The sequence below is a fragment of the Acomys russatus genome, chromosome 29 (assembly GCF_903995435.1).
Source record: "Acomys russatus chromosome 29, mAcoRus1.1, whole genome shotgun sequence".
Taxonomy (NCBI): domain Eukaryota; kingdom Metazoa; phylum Chordata; class Mammalia; order Rodentia; family Muridae; genus Acomys; species Acomys russatus.
The window spans coordinates 33,803,193-33,826,979 of NC_067165.1; the positions used below are offsets into that span (position 1 = coordinate 33,803,193).

At 49.4% G+C, this 23,787-nt stretch overlaps 2 protein-coding genes across 2 annotated transcripts; one reads left to right on the forward strand and one right to left on the reverse strand.

Moving 5' to 3' along the window:
• Positions 1 to 7,538: 7,538 nt before the first annotated feature.
• On the forward strand, positions 7,539 to 15,893 carry LOC127212023 (aflatoxin B1 aldehyde reductase member 3-like). The gene is made up of 7 exons (XM_051172138.1): positions 7,539 to 7,774; positions 10,989 to 11,176; positions 11,381 to 11,485; positions 11,941 to 12,037; positions 12,273 to 12,372; positions 14,737 to 14,866; positions 15,698 to 15,893. The coding sequence occupies exons 1-7, from the start codon at positions 7,573 to 7,575 to the stop codon at positions 15,857 to 15,859; spliced, it is 984 nt and encodes a 327-aa protein (XP_051028095.1). The 5' UTR covers positions 7,539 to 7,572; the 3' UTR covers positions 15,860 to 15,893.
• A 1,772-nt stretch (positions 15,894 to 17,665) lies between these two features.
• Mrto4 (MRT4 homolog, ribosome maturation factor) lies at positions 17,666 to 23,686 on the reverse strand. Its single transcript, XM_051171742.1, has 8 exons — positions 23,473 to 23,686; positions 20,884 to 20,942; positions 19,989 to 20,092; positions 19,382 to 19,463; positions 19,054 to 19,121; positions 18,479 to 18,630; positions 18,115 to 18,191; positions 17,666 to 18,010 (listed from the first exon to the last, which is right to left on the reverse strand). The coding sequence occupies exons 1-8, from the start codon at positions 23,498 to 23,500 to the stop codon at positions 17,861 to 17,863; spliced, it is 720 nt and encodes a 239-aa protein (XP_051027699.1). The 5' UTR covers positions 23,501 to 23,686; the 3' UTR covers positions 17,666 to 17,860.
• Between the last annotated feature and the right edge of the window lie 101 nt (positions 23,687 to 23,787).

Consider the following 23,787-nt stretch of genomic DNA (forward strand, 5'->3'; position numbering starts at 1 on the left):
GGGAAATACATGATTAAACATTCCCAAGTATTGTTTAAGAAATAACAATCAGGTCATGATCACCATTGCTTGGAAATTGACTGATTTTTGCTATATGCTTTATTGTAGGTTATACAGAACTGTTTGCATTTTTGTTAGATTGTTTTCTTATTCCGTTGATTTTTAAATGCTCTATTGATTGTAAAAAAAAATGGAAAAAAACATGATGTATAAAATCTGTAATGAAAACACTGACCTTCACTTTAAGTAAAGTACTGGGGTTGGCCCACGTTCCTCAGTCTCTCCTCAACAATTAGTTCATCTAACCAATTGCTCACCAACAGTTGGTCTCGTTAGCCAACCATTCCTGGCCAGCTCAATTCTCCCTACCTTGGAACCATCAAGACTTTCTCTTCTCTCTTCCTGAAACTGGTCTATGGAACTGGGGCTCACCTTTAATCCCAGGATTCAGGTGGCAGACGCAGGTGGATTTATGTGAATTTGGAGCCAGCCTGGTTTACATAGTGAGGACAGCCAAGGCTACACAGGGAAACCCTGTCTTGAAAAAAAAAAAAAAAACAACAACAAAAAAGAAAGAAAGTTTTAAAAGAGTTGTTCATAATGGGTGCACATCTAGAATCTCAGTGTTAGGAAGCCAGAGGCAGGAGCATGGAGAGTTTGGGGCAGCCTGGTTTATGTAGCCGGAGCATGTCTCAATCAATAAATCAAAGCTTTGTTGAGCGTCAAAAAACCCCATCAGAGATTGGAAAAACACAGAATAGGCAAAAATATCTATCACTTACACATCGTATAAGGACGCATCTATAAGGACGTTGTGCCTAGGATATATAAAAGACAGACTCTGGGGCCTAGAGAGATTGGCTCTGCAGTTAAGAGCACCGTTGTTCTTGCTGAAGACCCAGGTTTTATTCCTAGCACCCACATGGTCGCTCACAACCATCTGTAACCCCAGTTTCATGAGATATAATAGGCCTTTGTGCTTACACATCTGTATCCAGGCATAGCATTCATACCCATGAAGCAAAATAACAAATCTAAAAATACTAAATAACCCTTTTTATTTTTTTTGTTTTTCAAGACAAAGCTTCTCTGCGTAGCCTTGACGGTCCTGGAATTCACTCTGTAGTCCAGGCTGCCCTCAAACTCAGAGATTTGCCTGCCCCTGCCTCCTGAGTGCTGGGATTAAAGGTGTCACCCAGCAATAAACAAATATTTAAAAAGACCAAAATCTAATAAAAGATGGACAACGCAGAGATGGAAAGATGGTGCAATGGTTAGAAATAGGACTTAGACCCCGTGGTTAAGACAGGTTAAGACCCCAGTACTGACATCAGGCTTCCAACTGCCTGTAACTCCAGCTCTAACGGGTCCAAACCCACTCTTCAGGAAGAGGAGGAAGAGGAGGAGGAGGAGGAAGTCTAGTTTTTATACATGTCTCGAATTCCAGCACGTGGGAAGCAGAGGCAGGCAGAGATGTAGGAATTCAAGGCCAGCCTAGTGTCCATAGTGAGTTCCAGGCAAGCCGGGGCTACACAGTGAGACCCTGTCTCCAGAATAGATGGACAACTCATGTAAACAACTAGCCAAGTATCTGAATAGACCACTCTCCAAAGAAGATGTATATACCTGGTGATGAACACATGCAACCCTGCTTGACATCTGCTGAGGACAAGCACATCAGGACCACTTAACACGCCGACGTGGCTCATCAGTGAGAGCAGTCTGTAGTTAGGGTTAGAGAAATTTGGAACTTCATACACGCTGAGACTGGAGAAGAAGCAGTGGTGTCTCGAAAGGGAGAGTGAACGCAAAGCTGAGCATGGTGGTGCATGCTTGTGATTCCAGCACTTAGGAGGCTGAGGCAGGAGGATTGCTGTGATGGCTAGTCCAGCTTGGGTAAGAATGAGATCCCGCCTCATAAATAAATGAATCAATGATATATGTATGTGTGTATATATATATATATATATATATATATATATATATATATATATAGAGAGAGAGAGAGAGAGAGAGAGAGAGAGAGAGAGAGAGAGAGAGAGGGAGCGCCAAAATAGAAATTCTCTGAAATAACCCAGGGATTTCATCCCTTAGCTACAGTCTTGAAAGACAGAAAAACCTATGGCCCCTCAATGTTCACAGCAGCAGTATTCATAACAGCCCTGATATCAATCATTGAACTAATGAAGAAACACAAGATGCGGGGCTTTGTGTTATGTTGGTGTGCAGGCAATTCAACTGGCCTCCCTTCAGGGGCCTTAGGGTCCTGGGGATCGAACTTGGGTCATTAGAGTTGGCAGCAAGCACCTTTACTGCTGAGACCTCTTGCTGGCCCTAATATTTATCTCAGGACTAGAGTTTACTTGTCTTCTTTGTAACAATAACAAAGCTCCTCACATTCACACCACTGACATCCAGGAAGGCTATTAGAAGTGGTTGGATTGAAAAAGGACTCAAGGGCTGGAGAGGTGGCTCAGTGGTTAAGAGCACTGACTGCTTTTCCAAAGGACCTGGGTTCATTTCCCAGCACCCACATGGCAGCTCACAACTGTCTGTAACTCCAAGATCTGACACCCTCACACAGACATACATGCAGGCAAAACACAAACGCATGTGAAATAAATATAAATAAATTATTTTTAAAAAGAGAGAGAATGACCTGGCCTTGGTGGCATATACCTTTATCCTAGCACTTGATGCTGAGGCAGGTGGATCTCTCTGAGTTTGAAGCCAGCCTGATCTATACAGTGAGCCATCATGTAAAATAACAGAACAAGACTGAAAGCATGGATTTGCTGAACCATTTCCACTAATTTTTGGTAAATCAGAGGCTGAATCATTGTGTTGACTTTATGTAAATAAATGCCCACAAATGCCCTTGCTAAGTCATATAGAAAATATATAATTAACGTCAAAGAATCAGTACTCAGATCTCTCTTTTCTTTCTTTTTTCTTTCTATCTATCTGTCTTTCTTTTTGTTTTGTTTTGTGAGACAGGGTTTCTCTGTGTAGCCCTGGCTGTCCTTGAACTCACTCTGTAGAGCAGGCTGGCCTTGAGCTCAAGAGTCCCATCTGTCTCTGTCTCCCAAGGGCTGTAATTCAAAGTGTGTGCCACAATCACCCAGCTCAGTCCCAGGTTTTTAAAGACACAAAGACTGAATGTGCAGCCAAAATCATATATGAAGTGGTTTTGAGACGTTTGTGGCAATGCCCACTGGTGCTGCCTCATGCACTCCCCTACACTTGGTTCCAGTGTACACTTTTCACTGGACACACCATCACTGTTAATCCCAAAGACTGGAGGAGAAAGACCATAGACCTAAATCATCATGGCCAAATGCATTAAAGCAAGCTTCTTTATTCCTATACACAGGCTGCTTTCCCCCTAAGGCGGAGTTTAAGAGGTCAGCATTGGATGTGAGAAAGACAAGGCTCAGGGATAAGGAGGTTCTAAATGGGGGTGGGGGAGGGTAGTGAGCAAAACAGGCAGCATTACAGGAGCAGAACCATATGTCTACCAAGTTAGTCCCTCCATGTCTATGTCTGAAAACAGAGACATTGTTGCAAGCTGGGCATAATAAGGTAGTCATAACATCAGGTAGTCATAATAAGGAAGTCAATGGTGGTCATATAACCTTTTGAATCAAAGGTAGGCTTGCAAGATGGCTATAAAATCTTTCTGAAACAAAGACAGGATTGCCATTCCTGGAACAGGCAGTAAAGAACCACTTGTAGTTAAGGTTCCATAGCCCAATCCCTGAGAAACAGGTTTAATCATAAACAGTAGTGAGCCTAGATTGTCTTTACTATAAGATGGCTTTTAAGCCTAAGAGGGAGGTGGTCTGGTTCTTCAATCACATCACTCAACACCATGAATACTGACTGAACCTCCTCACCTCAGACTCCAGCCTGTTATGTGTCCTGAATGGCAGTGTTTTGCTTTATTTGTTTGTTGTTTTTGTTTTTTGGTGGCAGGGTTTCTCTGTGTAGCTCTGGCTGTCCTGGAACTCCCTCTATAGACCAGGCTGGCCTCGAATTCAGAGAGATCTGCTTGCCTCTGCCTCCCTAGTGCTGGGATGAAAGGCATGCACAGTTTTGTTTTTTTCGAGACAGGGTTTCTTTCTGTTGCCCTGGCTGTCCTGGACTAACTTTGTGGACGAGACCAGCCTCAAACTCACAGCAATCTGCCTGCCTCTGCCTCACAAGTGCTGGGTTTATGTATTTTTAACTATACATGTACAGTTATTTTTTTCTTTAAAATAGTGTCAAGCCAAGTGTAGTGGCACACACTGTTAGTTTGAGCACTTAGGAGGCAGAGGCAGAGGCAGCTGGATCTACACGAGTTCAAGCCCCGCCAAGGCTACTTATCAAGATCATGTCTCAAAAACAAACCAAATGATTTATCTTATTTGTATGTGTGCGTCTATATGAGTGTGTGCGCGCATGTGCATGTGGTTACACAGAGTTACACAGAGGCCAGGAGAGGAAGTTGGGTCCCTTGGAACTAAAGTTACAGGCAGTGTGTGCCATCCAATACGGGTGCTGGGATCCAAACCTCAGACCTTATGATGGAGAAACAAGTTGTAAAAGCTGGGCGGTGGTAGCACAGGCCGTGGATTCCAGCACTCAGGAGGCAGAGGCAGGTGGATCTCCGTGAGCTTGAGGCCAGCCTGCTCTACAGAGTGAGTTCCAGGACATCCAAGGCTACACAGACAGAAAAAAAAAAAAAAAAAAAAAAAAGATTGGGCTAGAGAGATGGTTCAGCAGTTGGTACTTGTTTGTCTCTCTGTTGCTGTTAGTCTAATGGTATGGCCTAATAGATGTTTATTCTAGGCTTATAATGATTATGACGATATTATCTAACCTGCTTTCACAATCAATAAAGACACAGGCACCTGCTGTATTCTATAATAGGGACAGGGCAGCTATTACCCCCTAAGCTATCCTCATTTTCATCCCGGCCTCCATCCGTGCCATCTACTTCTAATAATTTCTATTTGGGCTACCTCTCATCCATACTCCCAAATATTTGCTCAGGTTGCTCATCTGGTTGTTCATAGATTGTCCTTTCATGTGGAACTTCAGAGTTCCTCCTCCGGGTCCGTATGGCTCTTTCCTATGCTATGGCGATCCTCCTCCTTCATCCTTTTCCGTTCCTGGCTGCTTCTTCCTCCTCAAAGCCCTGGAACCTTGGAGCCCACTCCTTCTGCCTTGCCCAGGTGTAGTCTTTTATTCAGCCAATCAAGTAGGCAACAACTAGACCGTGGGAGCCAGCAATTAGCATCAAAATACATAGCGTGAGACCAACCTCCAACAGTTGTGCTGCGCTCTCTCTCTCTCTCTCCCTCTCTCTTTTTCCAGGCAGGGTTTCTTCTGTGTAACTCTGGTTGTCCTTAAACTTGTTCTGTAGACTAGGCTACCCTCAAACTCAGAGATCCACCTGCCTCTGACTCCCAAGTGCTGGGATTGAAGGTGTGTGCCACCACTGACCAGTTAGCATAGTTTTAATAAATGGTAAAATTATTTGTTACCACCAGGCAGGGTGGTACATCCCAGCAATTGGGAGGCAGAGACATTTGGAGCTCTGAGTTCGAGGCCAGCCTGGTCCACAAAGTGAATCCAGAATAGCCAAGGCTACACAGAAAAACTCTGTCTTAAAAAAACAAAACAAGGGGGCTGGAGAGATGGCTCAGTGGTTAAGAGCACTGCCTGCTCTTCCAAAGGACCCGGGTTCAATTCCCAGCACCCACAAGGCAGCTCACAACTGTCTGTAACCCTTTAGAGATCTGACACCCTCACACTAACACACATAAATTAAAATTAAATAAAATATTAAAAACAAAACAAAACAAAACCCAAAAACAAAAATATTTGCTACCAAATCTAGAGGAATTTTACTTCAGAACATGGCTGCTCTGGCAAGAGACTTTGATGGATTAGGTCTTTGTCTTCATATTTGGCAGGTGGTGCTGAGTTTTATGGCCTGAATGGTACTTTCATCATGGAGTCAGTTGTGCTAAGGTCTGGGACTCTGTTACAGGAGGCCAAAGACGGTACTGAGCGCTCTGGAACTGGACTTACAGATAGTTGTGAGCCACTGTACGATGGCTTGTAGCTGCTGAGCCCTCTGTCTAGCCCCTTTCTGTTTTCTGCTCTGCTATAGCTTTTTTTGCAGCAGTGCCATACACATGGAATCATGGCGTGTGGCCCCGAGCCGGGCTTCTTTCACCAGCTGAGATTCATCTGTCACCGTGACTTCCCAGCTTAGCTCTCTTGCCGATTCTAACCCTCGAGGGACATTTGGGTTGTTTCGCTGTTTTGCCACATACAAGGAACAACCACACACTCCTCTCTAGGGCCGGAGACGTAGCTCAGTTGGAAGGGTGGTTCAGCGCCACGTCATCCTGGTGTGACTGCTCGCACCTGTCATCCCATGACTAAGGTCCTCCGCAACTACATTGTGAGTTGAAGCCAACCTGGACGCAGGAGACTCTTTCAAGTATATGCATATATATGTGTTTGTCTTACGCATGCACGTATATATTTACCTATGGTTGGAAAAAAGCAAAAGCAAATAAAAAACGCCAAAGAAACACGTGTATAAAAGCTTTTGTGTAAACATAGCCGTTTCGTTTCCATGAATTAAAAAAATAACCCAGAAGAATAAATTGCTGAATCATTTCCTCTAACCTTTGGTAAAAACCTGGGTGTAGGACTGATAGGAGGTGCCAGCCTCTACCCTTCTCTTCCGTCCCTCACCCTCGCAGGACCTCTCACATGCTTGGCAAGAGTATACCTGACCTATGCCCAAACCTCAGCTCACCTATTAAACTGTTTGTTTTTGTTTCTAAGAGCAGGCCTTTTGCAGTCCAGGATAGCCTCAAACTTGGTTTATAGCCAAGGTGGACTTAGAAAAAAAAAATTTTTTTTTGTTCTATTTTGTTTTTTGAGACAGGTTTGTGTGTGTGTGTGTGTGTGTGTGTGTGTGTGTGTGTAGCCTTGGCTGTCCTGGACTCGCTTTGTAGACCAGGCTGGCTACTTTGAATTTTTAACCTTCCTGTCTCCGCTTCACTTCCTGGGTGCAGAGGTGACAAGTCCATGCCATACACCTGGATTTTGTTAGTTAATGAATTCACTACAATAAAAAAACAAACGAAAAAAAAACAACAAAAAAAAAACTGTGGCAATCTTCCTGAGTCAGTCTCCAAAGTGCTGGGATTAAGGGCATGAGGTCACCTGCCCCCTAAATTCCTTATAGGCGGTGACAGAGACCCAGAGTGGCTCAGGAGTGAGGCAGAGAGAACAAGGAAGGGGTGCTAGCTTTCAGCCTTTGCGTTTGCCTTCAACTTAGCTCTTGGGGACCTACTACATAGTTCCAGGTGCCCCAGCTCTACCCAAATCGCGTGCAACAGCCCGCCCAATCCCACCCTACCTTTGCTCGCCCCGCCCCACGGGCGTGGCCACAGCCGGCTGCTGTAGTTGTGGACGCTGCAGCACAGGCTAGAGCTGCCGACTGCTGGATCCAGCTTCCTCTTTTATCCTTCAGTTTCTGCCACGTCTACCGCGGTCACCATGTCGCAGACCCGGCTTACTACTGTGCTGGGTACCATGGAGATGGGGCGCCGCATGGACGTGACCTCCAGCGCTGCTTCGGTGCGCGCCTTCCTGGAGCGCGGCTACACCGAGATAGACACCGCCTTCGTGTATGTGGACGGGCAGACTGAGACTATCCTAGGCGGCCTGGGGCTCGGGCTGGGCCAGAGTGGCTGCAAAGGTAACCGACACACCTGTCATCTCCCTGCCCCAGCACAACTTCGTCCGCCTCCCGGAGCTCTGATTTCCCCCTTGTCCACCCAAGAGTTCTGAGAATTGCATGCAAACTCTTCAGGCATGCTTAGCTTTACACACCTTGACAGTCTCTTTCCACACGTTCTTCCGCAAAAAGGGACCTAGGACCCTCTCCACACGATGTGCCTAACCATGGCCCAGCCTGGAACCTGTGGCTAGCATGTCTCTGGGCTCCCGGGTGCCGCCCAGCAGATGCCGCTGATCTACAGGGCTCCTCTTTTGTGGAAAACTGCTCAGCACCAACCCAGACGGAAACCTGCTTTCCTTTTTAAATAATGGCCCTAGATCTGGTACATCTTGGTTGGTGGCAAGGCCCCCTGCTTCACCAGGGTAGCGGCCTGAGGAGCAACAGTAGTAGCCCCACAAAGAGCCTGGAGTGATGCAGCTATCTTGACTCACTCAGTTGGTCCCCTGCCTCAGCTTCTCAAGTCGTGGAACTGCACTTCCCTGGGCTGGCGCTTTGCTCTCTATAGAACTCTCCTCCCTCAGCCTCTGCACTCTCACCCACACTCCTCTTGAGGTTTGCTCCTAGATTCACAGCACAGTGGGGGGGGGATCCAGGATAGAAGCAGACCTGTGCACTGAGGGCCTCACTTTTTCAAGATCTCCTGGCTGCCTCCTAGCTTAAAAAAAAAAAAAAAAGATGAGTTTTGTTTTTGTCTTTTGTGAAAGGATCTCTCTACGCAGCCAGGAGAGCCTAGGATTTGCATGTAGCCCAGCCTAGGGTCTCCTGCCTCAGGCTTTAGAGTGCTAGCATTATACGCATTACACACCAGCGCGGTGAGAACCTGGATCTGACTTATGATTGCTTTTTCGGCTTTGACTCTCCGCCCTCTGCTTGAGTTCAGGGCTGGTTGGGCCAGAGCCACAGCTCAGGTCTGAAGTTGATATCCCATCAGAGAGAGTAGGTAAAGGAGGCAAACATGGAAAAATCCCAAGTGTGTGATTCCTCCTGTCTCAAGGGCTCCACTGACTGCCTCTGGGCTGCTGAACTGACTTTTCAATTATGGAAAGTTCCTTTTGCCCATCCATCCATCCATCCATCCATCCATCCATCCATCCACCCTTCCTTTCTGCCTTCCATCATCCATCTACCCATCTATCCATCCATCCATCCTATCCATCCATCCATTCTTCTATCCATCCACCCATCTATCTACCCATCTGCCCATCATCTATCCATCCATCCATGGATCCATCCATGGATCCATCTGCCTATCCATCCATCCATCCACCCATCCATCTACCTATCCACCCACCATCTATCCATCCATCCATCCTTCCATTCATCTGTCCATGCATCCATGTATCCATCCATCCTTCCATCCATCTATTCATGCATCCGTCCATCCAATCATCCATCCTTCCATCCATGCGTGAGTCCATCATCCCAGCATCCAACTGGGCTTCTCAGCAGGGCCAGGGAGAGGAGACCCAGGACACACGCAGATGGCCCCTGGAGCTGATTAGACCTGCCTATCATCCATGATGGATTCGGGGTCATCTTTCAAAATATCTTAAGAGGGCCACAAAGCTCTGGACCTGAAAGTATTCAGGGGCCCCCTGAACCCCTAATCTAAAGTCAGGACTGGATGTGGGATGCTTCAGGGCGGTTTTGCTTCTGGTCTGTTGCCTTTTCCCATTTCCTGTGTCCCCCGCCCACCCCTCCCCCAGACCTGGTGTTCTGGCACCTAGGGTGGCAGGCATGGCTCCCACCCGGGCCCTTCATGCTCATGGTTTTTAAAGCCGCCTTCCCTGTGAGAGAGTGCCTCGCCGATCCTTCTCTGCTAGTCTCTTATTCACCCTAGACACTCAAATGAGGTTCTTTTTTGTTTGTTTGTTTTTCTTTTTTTGTTTTTTGTTTGTTTGTTTGTTTTTCGAGACAGGGTTTCTCTGTGTAGCCTTGGCTGTCCTAGACTCACTTTGTAAAGCAGGCTGGCCTCGAACTCACAGCAATCTACCTGCCTCTGCCTCCCAAGTACTGGAATTAAAGGTGTGCGCCGCCACGCCTGGCTCTCTCTCTCTCTCTCTCTCTCTCTCTCTCTCTCTCTCTCTCTCTTTTTTTTTTAAAGATTTATTTATTATTTATACAGCATTCTGCCTGCATGTGAGCCAACAGGCTAGAAGAGGGCACCAGATTCGTTATAGATGGTTGTGAGCCACCATGTGGTTGCTAGGAATTGAACTCAGGACCTTTGGAAGAACAGAACAGACAGTGTCCTCAACCTCTGAGTCATCTCTCCAGTCACCCTCAGATGAGATTCTGAGGGAGCTTGGTGAGCCTCCAGGTCAGCCTCCGCCTCCCTGCTCTGTCCCACTGTGGACCTGCATGCTCTCCCCCAGCCCTGATCCCACTCACTACTCAATGCTGGCCCTGTTTTCTGCAAAGGCCTTGAGGGCAGAATCTTCTGTCTCTACCAGTGCCAAGCTTGCCTCATCCAGGTACCAAATAGGCAGTTGTCACAGTGAGGATACCAGCCACTCCTGATGCCCACAGTCAGTATAAGCCTGCTCCACCATCAGGACTTCTCCCTGGCCTGTTATCTCTGTCATTGTTCTTACAGTTGGCAGAATGAAGGGGCAGCCAATTAGGTCAAGGCCACAGCTACTACTAACACAGATGGAATTTGAACCCAATCATATCTCTGTCTTTTTCCGTTTATTTCTTACTCCCTCCCTTTCTCCCCTCCCTTGCTCTTGATAGAGTGGCTTATATGGAACTACGTTTGTACTACAGAGGCAAGGAAAGCTTTGAGCTCCCCATTCTGGCCTCTATCTCCCCGGCTTGGGATGAGAGGCCTGCTCCACCATGCCCTGCCCTCAGCTCTGGTCCTTAACTGTTACAACAGCTACTGTGTTTGATAAAGTGACTTGAATTTGCATTTTTCTCCCTGGAAAATGAAAATTGCCACCAAGGCTCCTCCAATGTTTTAAATAACATGACCAAAACTTTCACTACAAGACTGGCTGGAGAGTGAGCCCCAGGACTTGTCTGCCTTCTCTCCCCAGCAAGGGAGTTTTAAGGCAGCCCTGCCAAGCCCTGCTTTCTCATTTGTCTCTTACTTGCACAGTGAGCACTTTACACAGGAAACTGCCCCCACCCAGCTCTTAGCTTCTATTGTTCCCCCTCCCATACACAGTGAAAATTGCCACAAAGTCTGTTCCCACTGTTGGGACTTCAAATCGTCTTGACAATATCCGGTTCCAGCTGGAGACGTCACTGAAGCGGCTGCAGTGTCCCCGGGTGGACCTCTTCTACTTACACATACCAGACCACAGCACTCCCATAGAGGAGACACTGCAGGTCTGCAACCAGCTGCATCAGGAGGTGAGGGTGGCCCCTGAGCCCTCTGACCCTTTCATCTTTACCCTGCCAGGAGAGTGAGTGCTGAGAACACACAGCAGAGCTGGGCACAGACCTCACTCCAGGCTCCCCACTCAGTCAGTCTCTCCTTCCTGGTCTCCTGGGCTGAGCTGGGCTGTGATGGAGCCTCTCCTTGAGCTGGCCTGTGATAAAGGCTCTCTACTATAGGGCAAGTTTGTGGAGTTTGGCCTGTCCAACTATGCCTCCTGGGAAGTGGCTGAGATCTGTACCCTGTGCAAGAAAAATGGCTGGATCATGCCAACTGTGTACCAGGTGAGAGGAATCTAGTGTGCCAGGATCAATCAGACTTTGGGGTCCAAGGTTCCGCTGATCCTGGATCTTTGGGCATAACTACAGACTAGATGGTTATAAACCACAAACTCCCCATCACTAGGTCTATGCCCTGATTGTCAAGGTCCAGGATTGTTAAGGACTAAACTGAGGAACTTAAAAAAAAAAAAAAAAGACTTATTTATTTGGTACGTATACAGTGCTCTGCCTCTATGTGCACCTGCAGGCCAGAAGAGAGCATCAGATCACATTATAGATGGTTGTGAGCCACCATGTGGTTGCTGGGAATTGAACTCAGGATTTCCAGAAGAGAAGTTAGTGCACTTAACCTCTAAGTCATCTCTCCCGCCCCCTAAACTGAGGGGCTTCACAAAGGTACATTTGAGGTCTCTTTTCTTGACACGTCCCCCCACCCCTTTCCATATGTCTCACTGCAGGGCATGTACAACGCCACCACCAGGCAGGTGGAGAAGGAGCTCCTCCCCTGCCTCAGACACTTTGGACTGAGGTTCTACGCCTTCAACCCTTTGGCTGGTATGGGTTGCCATGGGGACAGGCCCTGTGGATGGGTGGGCATGCCCGGCCCAACTTTATGGAATATTGCTGTGGTAGATGCTCAGTCCGGGCCCTGGGAATTGGAGAGCTTTGAGAAAGGGGGTGCCTGGGTCCCCTTCTTTTCAGGCCCCCTTCTCTGCCGTTCCTAGCAGGGAATGACATGGCTATCTCGGGGAAGAGTCTGGACCAGGGTCTGACTGCTGTTTTCCTGCAGGGGGCCTGCTGACTGGCAGATATAAATACCAAGACAAGGACACAGAGCAGCCTGAGAGTCGATTCTTTGGGAATCAGTTTTCTCAGATAAACATGGACCGGTGAGCTGTGGCGGGGGCTGCGTCTGAGGAAGAAGGTTACCTTAGATGGAGGTAGTAGGATCCTCGAGGTGGCTTTCCTGGGGATCTGCCCTCCTGTGGTATTCAGACCCAAGACTCTGGATGTTAGCTCTCCTGGGCACTTGAGGGATGTTCTTGGTCTGTTGTATGGATCCCTTGACTTCCGTACTTTTGTTGCCCTGTGTGCCTTTCTTGGGAAGAGCTTGTCCACTGCCAACAGTAAGAGGTCAACAGATGGACTTGTGGGAGCGTGGAGCTTGGTGTTAACTTGATCAGTCTATGTCCTGTGAAATCTTGGTGGTAAAATTGTCATCATTGTCTTAGCTACTCATAGTTGGGCAGCTGTTGGGACCAAACTCCTCCCTCTTTCCTTCCTTTTTTTCTTTTCTTTTGTTTGGTTTGGTTTTTTGAGACAGGGTTTCTCTGTATAACAGCTCTGGCTGTCCTGGAACTCCCTCTGTAGTCCAGGCTGGCCTCGAACTCATGGAGATCTACCTGCCTCTGCCTCCGAAGTGCTGGGATTAAAGGCATGTGCCACCACGGCCCAGCTCTTTCTTTCTTCCTTCGTTTGTTTTTTTTTTTTTTTTTTCTTTCTTTCTTTTCTTTCTTGAATCAGGATCTCTTGTATCCTGGGCTGGCCTCAAACTTGCTTTGTCGATGAGGATGACTGTAAACTCCTGATTCTTCTGCCCTCAGGTCTGAAGAGCTAGTTTTTGTTTTTTTTCTTTTTGTTTTGTTTGTTTGTTTGTTCAGATAGGGGTTGTTTGTGTAGCCCTGGCTGTCCTGGAACTTGCTCTGTAGACCAGGCTGCCCTCAAACTCAGAGATGCTGGGATCAAAGATGCATGGGCCACTACCACATGGCAAAAGAGCTAGGATTATTAGTGTCTGTCACCATAGCCTGTTCCAAATTTTAAGTATCTAAAAATTTGGTCTGACTGGGGAAGCTGAGGCAGAAGGATTACAAGTATAAGGCCTGCCTATAGCATGGGGATGGGATGCTCAACACCCTGTGTCCAATTTCCAGTACTACAAAAAATATCAATTATTATTTTTTTGTTTTTGTTTTTTTGAGATAGGGTTTCTCTCTGTAGCCTTGAGTGGCCTGGAACTCACTCTGTAGACCAGGCTGGCCTCGAACTCACAAAAATCCACCTGCCTCTGCCTCCTTGAGTGCTGGGATTAAAGGTGTGTGCTATCACGCCCTGCTAAGTCTTTTTTCTTTTTTTGGTTTTTCGAGACAGGGTTTCTCTGTGTAGCCTTGGCTGTTTTAGACTCACTTTGTAGACCAGGCAGGTCTCGAACTGGCAGCAATCTGCCTGCCTCTGCCTCCCAAGTGCTGGGATTAAAGGTGTGTGCTACTATGCCTGGCTAAGTTTTTTTTGAGACAGGGTTTCTCTGTGGAGCCTTGGCTGTCCTGGACTTGCTTTGTAGACAGGGCTGGCCTCGAACTCACAGTGATCCACCTGCCTCTGTCTCCCGAGTCTTGGGATTAAAGGTGTGCGCCACCACCGCCCAGCAAGTCTTTTTTTCTTAGTGGGTGTAGAAACCATGGCCCTGAGCAGTGCTTCTGAAGTCATTTTCACACACTGCCAGAGCCCAGGGCTCTCTTCTGGAGAATCAAGGCCTGGTGGCCTTTACCATGGTCACCTCCTTAAATCTCTGCAGCTTGAAGTTGCTGATACAGCCTGGCCCGGAGAGTGTTTCCCTTGCTAGTGAGTAGACCAGTGAGTGCAGGAAGGGGAGGTGGCTCAGGCAAGGCCACAGAAGCTGCACTGGTGCCCAGGGCTTGCACCAGGCTTTTGTGTGACCCAGGGCTCACAGGTATGTTAGCAGGGTTTCTCTGGGTAGCCCTAGCTGTCCTAGACTCACTCTGTAGACCAAGCTGGCCTCGAACTCAACATCAACCCACCTGCCTCTGCCTCCCAGAGTGCTGGGATTACAGGTGTGTGCCACCATGCCTGCTATAATTTTTAAAAAAGATTTCTTTATGTATATGAGTGCTCTATCTGCATGTACACCTCTAGACCAGAAGAGGGCATCAGATCCCATAATAGGTGGCTGGGCGTGGGAATTGAACTCAGGACCTCTGGAAGAGCAGCCAGTTATGTTAACTGCTAAGCCATCTCTCCAGGCCCAGGAGCTGTACTGTTACTGTAAAATACCAGGATTCTTGTCCTCTGTGTCCTTCCTGGACCTGGAGACCTGTGTGTTCTGATGCTTAGGGTATAAGGCTCTGAGGACATAGGCCACCTCAGGGATGCAGGGGTTAGAGGCCATTCTTTAGTGACCCCCAACATACTGACCTCCCCCACCCCTCCCCGTGTCACCTTCCTCACTCACTCAGCTACTGGAAGGAGGAACACTTCAAAGGCATCGCCTTGGTGGAGAAGGCCCTGAAGGCCACCTATGGCACTGGCGCCCCCAGCATGACCTCGGCTGCCCTGCGCTGGATGTACCACCATTCACAGCTCCAGGTAGCCCAGCTGGTCCTGGCTGCTCAGCCTCCGCTGTGAAGCCAGATGGGGGAGGTGGAGGCAGAGAAGTGATAGAGGCCTACAGCTGAGGCTAGGTCTTCTCTGGGCCAGCTTCTTCTCCCAGGAAGGTGACCCATGTGAGCCCTAGCTTACCTGCCTAGGCTTCAATGACTCTGTGAAGCCTAGTCATCTTTTTTTCTCTCTCTCAAAGATCTAGTTATTCTTATTTTGTCTGTATGAGTGCTTTGCCTGATGGGTGCCATATGCATGCAGTGCCCACAGAAGCCAGAAGAGGGTGGCATGTCCCCTGGAATTGTAGTTAAAGGTGGTTGTGAGCTGGTGCCTGAATCCAGGTCCTCTGCAAGAGCAGAAACTGCTTCTAATGGTTGAGCCATCCCTCCAGCTCTAATGATCTCAATTTCCATATGGAGAAATTGGTTCAGAGAAGCCAGTTTAGTGATAAAGTCCCATGGCTACATAGCTCCATGTGGTAGAAAAATAAACACAGACCCAACTCTGAAAAGTACGTTAAAAAAATTTATTCCACCCTTTCCAGCACTCCCTGGAGAGAGAACTCAACTCTGTGTCCCTGGGGACAATCTGTCTACTGTCGCAGCTTCCACTCTCTAAACCCTTCTTCAGTGTGGGCTTAGTGATTCTCAAACTGTCCTGCAGGGCAGAGGAGCCTGGGAGGCCTTGGCTGTTTGGAAGCAGTAGTCATTTCTCCTAGAAGCAACACAGGCTTAAATAAAAACATGCCCAATCTTAGCAAGGGATAGGCAGGAAGCCATTGGGTGGCAGGTGGCTAAAAGCTGGTTTTCTCCCCTGCAGGGCGCCTATGGCGATGCAGTCATCCTGGGCATGTCCAGTCTGGAGCAATTACAGCAGAACTTGGCCTTGATTGAGGAGGGGCCCCTGGAGCCAGCTGTCGTGGAAGCCTTCGACCAAGCCTGGGACCTGACTGCCCATGATTGTCCCAACTACTTCCGCTAAGCTGGATCTGAGTTGACAAGTGCTGAGGTTACCACATGCCACTTTGTCCTCTATCCTGGCCTGCCTGGGCCCTGAGCTGATTCAGCTCTTCTCTCTTCATCCAGGTTACTGTTCTTGTTGGTTTTTCTACTGCCCTCCTATACACTGAGCATGAGAGATGGCTGAGCTCTGCCCCCAATACTTCTGTTGAATAAGCTACTACCTGTCATGGCCGTAGTCCAGGCTGCAAGTGCCTGAAGCTTGCTTCTTGCTGTCCTTCTGAGGGCTCAGTGAAGTGGGCAGGAGTGTCCCCGGTCTTCAGAGGGCAGAGGCACCAAGGAGGCTGGACCTCACAGCAGGGGTCTTGGCTTTGGCCCGGTGCTTCCCTCAGAAAAATTGCCAGGTTCCTTCTGGCACCAGAAGCGTGCTTTCCAGCCCCACCACGGAGTACCATAGCAGTGGACAGCAGCTAGGTGCGACCTGCCCCAATGAAACGGAAGGCTGTGTAATTTCCACAACCACCCTGTGTGCAGAGAACAGGCAACAAGAAGTTTAAAGGCTACCTGGTCAACCCAGGCTCAGCTCAACCCAATGAGAGGGCCTTGGCCTAAGTAAAAACAGATTCCAAAGACAGGGTGGGTGCGTGAGTACTGAGCAGTGTTGTCAGGCTTGGTGGCAAGTGTTTCTATGTGCTGAACCCTTTCTCTGGTCCTTTTGAGATGTTTCTCTGTGTAGACCTGGGTGTCCTTAACTGGTTCCTAAATGCTGGGATTAAAGGTTTGAGCCACCACCCCCTGGCCTTTTCTTTTTTCGAGACAAGGTTTCTCTGCGCAGCCTTGGTTGTCCTGGACTCACTTTGTAGACCAGGCTGTCCTCGAACTCAGAGATCCACCTGCCTCTGCCTCCCGAGTGCTGGGATTAAAGGCCTGAGCTACCACTTCTTGGCCTTTTCTTCTTACGACAGGCTCTCGTACAGTCCAGGCTGGCCTTGAATTTGCTATGTATCAGAGCTCCTTGTCTCCACCTTGCAGGTGCTGGTGTATACCACCTTCTTGTCAGCCTCTCATCTGTCATCAACTTTTTTTCAAACAGGCTCTATAGCTGGCCTCCAATCCAGAGACCTGTCTCTACCTCCCCAGTAGTAAGACTAAAGGTATGTGCTATCATGTCTGGCACGGCCTCAAACTTTCAATCCTGCCTTAACCTCCCGAGGTGCTCAATTACAGGCACAATCATATTGGCTTGTACTGGGGTTTATAGGCAAGACTGTTAAGACCTAAGGCCCATCTTATTCAGTGCTGTTCTCTCCGGACTTCCCTCCTTTGGCACAGAGGTCTGGAACTCTGAGGAAGCCTAACAACCTTCATCGTAGTCCTGCTAAGGAGGGAACCTGTGGGCCTCAGGCAAATGCTTTACCACTTGAGTTCTACAGCTCTAGCCCTCCTGTGCAACAGCTCCTAGCCAGTCAGGTGTGGTAGCACACACCTGTAATCTTAGCATTTAAGGGGCAGAGGCCAGAGGATTGCTTTAAGTTCAAGACCAGCCTGTGCTACAGTGAGAGATGGATTCAGAAACCGTTTGTTCCCGCCTCCAGCAGCGGCTTTCCCCTGCTTTAGTGACAGGTCCTTGTTCCAGGCATGTCAGTCTTAGCCCTGGTTTGCGTACCTTTATGTGTGAGTGACGAAGCTGCCAGAGTATTAACTTTCCTCAGCAAACCCATTCCAGGCAAATGCTGGAGGGGACACCAACTCCGGGAGCTACTGTCAGCTCTCTGTGGCGCTGTGCTGCCCAGCCCTGGCTCCAAGCAGAAGCACAAAACTGAGGGCCTTTTTACTAAAAAGAGACTCCTGCTGTCTACAGGGAACACCCTGTGGACAACATTTTATTCTTTATAGAAACAAAGCCCTCCCTAGCACCCCCCTTATGTTTATCTATAGCAAAATAAATAGCCGCCCCTGCAGAGGGGTGACAGCAGTCCTGGATGGTCCAGTGGAAATGAAGAACTTTCTGGATGGCCGACAGTCAGCTGTCATCCTCCTCCTCAGACTCTCCCTCAGACTCTGGTGCGCTCTCAGGCAGGTCATCATCCATCTGCTGGAATCTTCCCGACTGGGCATCCCACATGTATTTGATGGTCACTTTGAATTCAGCCATCTCATACCCAAAAAGTTTCTGCAAGAGACAGAGGAAACAGTGAGGAGCAGCAGCTGTGATCAGCACAGAGCAAGTCCCAGCAGGAGGTTACAATCTCTCCCAGGTTGGAGGCCCAGACTCACCAGGACACGGGCCTGCTCTGGGGTCAGCACGTCACCTTCCTTGCAAACTTCATAGTCAGACAGCAGGGTCACCACACCTGTGGGAGGGCAGCACTGAGTCATCTTCCCTGCAGCTCAGCACCCAGATGGACGCGGCTGCCTCCTCCATGTCTACTGGCGGTGAGTCCTCAGCAGCTCTGCCTTTACAGGAGAAGCTGGAGAAGCCGCTTTCCCTTCTGTACAGTTGTTTTGCCTGCATGTATGCCTGTGGTACCTCGTGAAAACTTGTGCCTGTGGAGGCCAGACGAGGCCCTGGGAATCAAACCCATGTCCCCTGGAGGAGCAACCAGTACTCTAACCCCGAGCCACTTCTCTAGCCTCCTACCTTTCTTGAGGGCAGTGGGCAGGCCCAGCTGCCTCAGCTGTGGCTCCATGGAGTGAGGGAACTGTTTCAGGGGTCCCGGATCCAGGCTCACAGTTAAAGTTGCTTTGTTCCCAGCTCGAGCAAAATCCATTTCTGTATACTTTGTGAACCACCTAAGGAAGAGAAGGGTGAGGGTAAAGTTCCTGAAGTGTCGCCATCCAGCTCAGTCCAGCCTGCCTTTGAGCGCACTCCATCTGGAGCCTCCTGTCCCTGTCCATCCTGGCTGTGGACTGGCAGCCAGCAGTGAGGACCAGCCAGAGACAATAAAAGAACCATGTTACAAATCCCAGCACTCGGGAGGCAGAGGCAGGTGGATCGCTGTAAGTTCGAGGCCAGCCTGGTCTACAAAGTTAGTCCAGGACAGCCAAGGCTACACAGAGAAACCTTGTCTCGAAAAACCAAAAACCACACCAAAACAAAACCCGTTTCTGTAGGAGGCTCCCAGGAGGCAGCTCTGATTTGATGTTATCACCTGGACCATCCCTTCAACCTTTCCTGACCCGCAGCTTCCCTCCCTCTATCCCTCAGACACTCACTCATTCACCTCCTCCTTTGTGCGGTTGGTAAAAAGGAGGCCAACTTCACCTCTCAACTTCCTGCTGACCTGAAAAACAAAAGTGAACACCACTGCTTCTTCACTAGGGGCAATTTATCCACAGCAGACATTGGGGACCATCTAAAAACTTCTCTGATTGGTACAACTCCTAGCAGGTAGGGCAGGAGGCCATAAAGGGCTAGGACACAGGCTTAAGCCGAGCTTCTGTCCCCTGAGCCACAGGCCAGTCACATGGCTGTGGTGGCAAACGGGAAGCCCAGGAGAGGCAGCTGGACGTCAGCCTTGCGCAGCGAGGGCGCGTGGCCTACCTGATGCAGGTTGTCTTTGTACTCGTCAGATGGGCTTCGCCCCAAGGCCACCATCATCACCTTGTTTTTGCCAAAGAACATCCTACATCAAGAAAAAGGGGCCTGTGAGCCAACGCCTAGGAGTTCAGGGAGCCCAGAGCCAGGCCTCAGGGAGGTGTGGCCAGAGGCTCTGGTCTCTGTGCAGCCCACCCAGGACTCCTGTTTTCAGTTTCTTATCCACAGAACCCCACCTTGCCAACAGTTTGAGCCAGCTCACGGCAGACCTCAACCCCCGACCCACCCATGTCTAGCAGACACACGTTCCCCAGCCCCCGGAAGAGCTGGTGCAGCAGTGCAGTGACCCCAGAGCCACCTGCCCCAGCACTACAACCCACCGCAGCCTGCTTTGGGTCAGATGTGCATGTCGACACTCTTAAACCACTATGGCACACTCCGGGGGCCACTTTCCTGACGAACCAATCTTGAAACCTCCCAAGTGACCACCAAGGCCTGTCCCCCAGCACCTCAGGGAAAGCCCAGCCTAAGGTAAATCCTGCTCTTCAGCACCACTCCTGTTCTCTGCTGAGAGCGAACAGGCGCTCCTGCCCAGGGCCCTCGCCTCGCTCACCGGCTGTGCTTCCACGCATTCCGGATGTCCTTCAGCTTGTTGTTCCTCATGTTGGCCACAGAGAAGATGAAGAGGTACTGGTAGGTGTCCACACATTTCCGAAGCTGTGGGACAATTCATGAGGCTCTGGAGTTGAAGGGGCAGCATGGGTCGGGCAACTCTGGCCTCATGCAGAAGAAGCGGCTTTAAGCCTTTAATCTGACGTGCCTGACACTAGGGTCACCTACTACAGGAGGAGAGCAGGGACCCAAACCCCACGGTTTTTTTATGACCAATGTGGACCGGTCACCCTGCTTCCTTTGTCTACTTAAGTCAATCTAGAAACATCTACCTGCCACAGGGAGGGCCTGCTGATCAAAACACAAGGCTACTCATCCTTTATCAACAAGGACAGACATTGTCCTGGTCAGGCTGCTGACTGAGTCTCTCTGTGGTAAAGCTCCATTTCTAAAGAAAAGGGAATCTGTGCACCAGGAGACTGTTTCCCCGGCCAGCGGGTCAGTTGCAGATGGATTGCCACAGTCACCAACCACACCTGGTGGCTTCCAGCCTTCTCACACTGGGCAGCATTACAAACTTACTAATAAGCTTCAGTTACCCCAGGTCCAAAACAGCAACCACATCACCTGGCCCTGAGTTACAGAGATGGTGCGGGCAGTGTGGAAAATACACACAAACCGTCAACTGTTGTGCAAGGCACACAGTGGGAGCCCAACCAGAGCTGGGAAACTGTGAGTAGTTTTTAGTAGTAGCAGTGGCACTGCTGCAGAAAAGAGGGCTGGATTGGAAACTCTGCTGCTGCTTTTACAACACCGCTGACAGCCCTACCCCAACCCTATCAACCAAACGCACGCACGCACACACGCACTAGGAAAAAGAAAGGGCAAGCGCTCACCTCTTCTATTAGGTTCTGCTTCAGTTCCAAGCCTTTCTTGGCTGTTTTTGTTAAGGAAACTAAAACCAAGAAAAAGAAATGGTGGTGAGTGGTCCACCTGGCCGCTCTGGAGAAGGAGTCTGCTTCCCTCTGTGGAGCTGTGGCTGAACTAAGCCAGTGTGAAGGAGTCAGCAATGGGCGCTGCCACTCCGGGTTCTCAAGGCTGTCAGAGTGCTTATCTAGTATTCCCGGACCCAGAGATCCCTAAGTCCATCTCCTGTCACGAACTAGGCGCCCTTAGTCCTACGGGCTGACAGGTGGATTTACTGCAGTGTGGAAGCAGGGCTCATTCCTGCTGACAGAGTGCTCAGTGGCAGCCCTAATCTGCTGGCTGAGGCAGGACCCTTCCCTGCTAGGGCATGGTGTACCGGCCATCAATAGCTAGGACAAACTATGGGATGATAGGGGTAGTATCTCTTTTTTATTTTAATTAATTAATTAATTAAAGGTAAAATTGACTAGAATGCTACTTGGGCTGGCTTTGAACTCGAGATATTTCCTTGTTTCTGTTTCTTAAGTGTTCTGTTTCTTAAGTGCTGGAATTACAGGTATATTGGGACCCTATTGGGACCTTATTTTTCTATTCCATTACATACCCACATCTCAATTTTGTAATCTGGGCCCACGAAGACAGTAATGCCGGGTAGGTGGGGGGCACAAGGACACCTACTGAAAAGTAACTGAGGCCCTATTTGTCACACTTCTACAAAGCCCTGGGTGTCCCCCGAAGGTGATGTGGCCCTTTATCTACTCTGCCTGCCACTCACAGTCCCTCTTTACAAGGCACACAGGCCAAGGCAACCACACTGAGGCAGCCACTCCCCAGACTCTTGACTGCTAGGATTCTGGTACAACTTAGCATTCTCTGGGTGGTTGCTGACCTTGCTGCTTCCACCTCTGCCCTCATATTCTCCAGGCTCTCAGAGGCGCCAAAGTGATCCATTCAAAGTAAACCCGCATGAGAGGCTGCTCCTTTCCCTTCAATCCTGTTCTGTTCACTTTACTCCAGCCACACTGGCGTCTTGTCCCATGATAAGTTAACCATACTACAGACCCCTTTCACTTTGTGTTCCCTCCATTCAAAACACCCTTCTCCCAAGCCTGTAATCCCAGCACTTGGGGAGGCAGAGGTAGGTGGATCTCTGTGAATTCCAAGACAGCCTGATCTATAATTGTGAGTCGAGGACAGCCAAGACTGCACAAAGAAACCCTGTCTTGAAAAACAAAACAAAATAGAAGGATCCAGAGGGTCCTAGAAACCTACAAGAAGAACATTATGACGGATGGATCTGGGTCCTGCTCAAACTATGGCACCAGCCAAGGAAAATATAGGCAGTAAACTTCGAACCCCTACCCAGACATAGCCGATGGGCAGGACATTCTCCACCGTTGAGTGGAGAGGGAGGTCTGACTTTCATACAAACTCTGGCGCCCCATTTTTGACCACGTCCCCTAGATGGGGAGGCCTGGTGGCACTCAGAGGAAGGATAACAGGTCACCAAGAAGGGACTCGTTACCCTATAAGCATATACAAGGGGAGGGGGTCCCCCTCAGTCACAGACATAGGGGAGGGGAGTAGGGGGAAGCGAGAGGGAGAGAGGAATGGGAGGATACAAGGGATGGGCTAACAACTGAGATGTAATATGAATAAATTAATAAAACATTTTTTTTTAACTGCAAAACAACCCTTCTCACAGACAACTGCATAGGCCGTTTACTCCCTTTTCTCAGATTTTTTTTTTCCATCTCACCACCGAGACCTTTACTGACTACATTATAAAAAAACAGTATCATCTGCACCTATTCCACTTTGACTACCAGACAAACTAGTCACCTGACAGGAGCACAGGAGGCACAAACACTTAACTAAAGCGGCGAGCTTGGAGCCAGATCCTTTTCGTCCAACTGTCTTGTCTCGGAACACCCACAAGTGTCAGTCGGCTAGCTGATGTGGTGGCCCATACTGTTATTCGGGCGCCACCAGACAGATGGAGGAAGAGTTCAAGGCGCCAGGATTTAAAAAACAAACTTAAAATGCAGTAGCCGCAAGCAGGTACACTGAAGCGCGCCTGCCAAATCCTTACATTCTGGAGAAGTTGAGGTTAATTGGAAGCCCCTGAGTTTTGAGACCTGCTTGGTCTACGCGGCAAATCTGAGCTACATCACAAGATCCTGTCTCAAACACAAAACAGGCGAGCGTACGCGCCAAGGGGATGCAGCTCGGTGCTCAGCGGGTAGTGCTTGCCTAAGCATTGAGTGTTCTGTGTTCCAACCCTAGCTCAGCATAAATAGGTTTAGTGGTGTATGCCTGTAATCTCAGCACTCGGGAGGCAGAGGCAGCAGTTAAAGACTATCGTCGTTGGCGAGTTCGAGGCGAGCCTGGGATAAAAGACTCTGTTTCAGGAGCTGCCTGTACGCCCGGCCCAGGCTCCAGCTCTCTCGATGACCTGCCGACGCCAACCCGCTATCCCGGCCGGCGGACTCCTTAGAGAGGCCCTGATGTCTCATCCATGTCCCCGTGTACTCCATGACGGGGGTCCCCGAACTTACCTTTCTTGTCTCGCTTGGATTTGGGCATCGCGCTGAAGACACGTGCGGCGGAAGACCCGGAGGCCCGTCAGGACCCGGGGAGGCGCACGGGCTTCTGGGACGGCGCTAGTGGCTGCCCTCGTATGTGCCTGACCCGAATTGCGGCGGCTCCTCTCTCCCCGCCTGCGCTCTGCCGGGTGCCTGGAAGGCCACGTCTTAGCCCAGGTTCCCGATCCCTCCAGTCCCTCCAACTTTGGCGGCTCTCGAGCCTTGAAGGATCCACCGAGGGTCTCGCGAACCGGTTCCTCTCTATGGCCCGGCGGTGGGAGGGTCTTG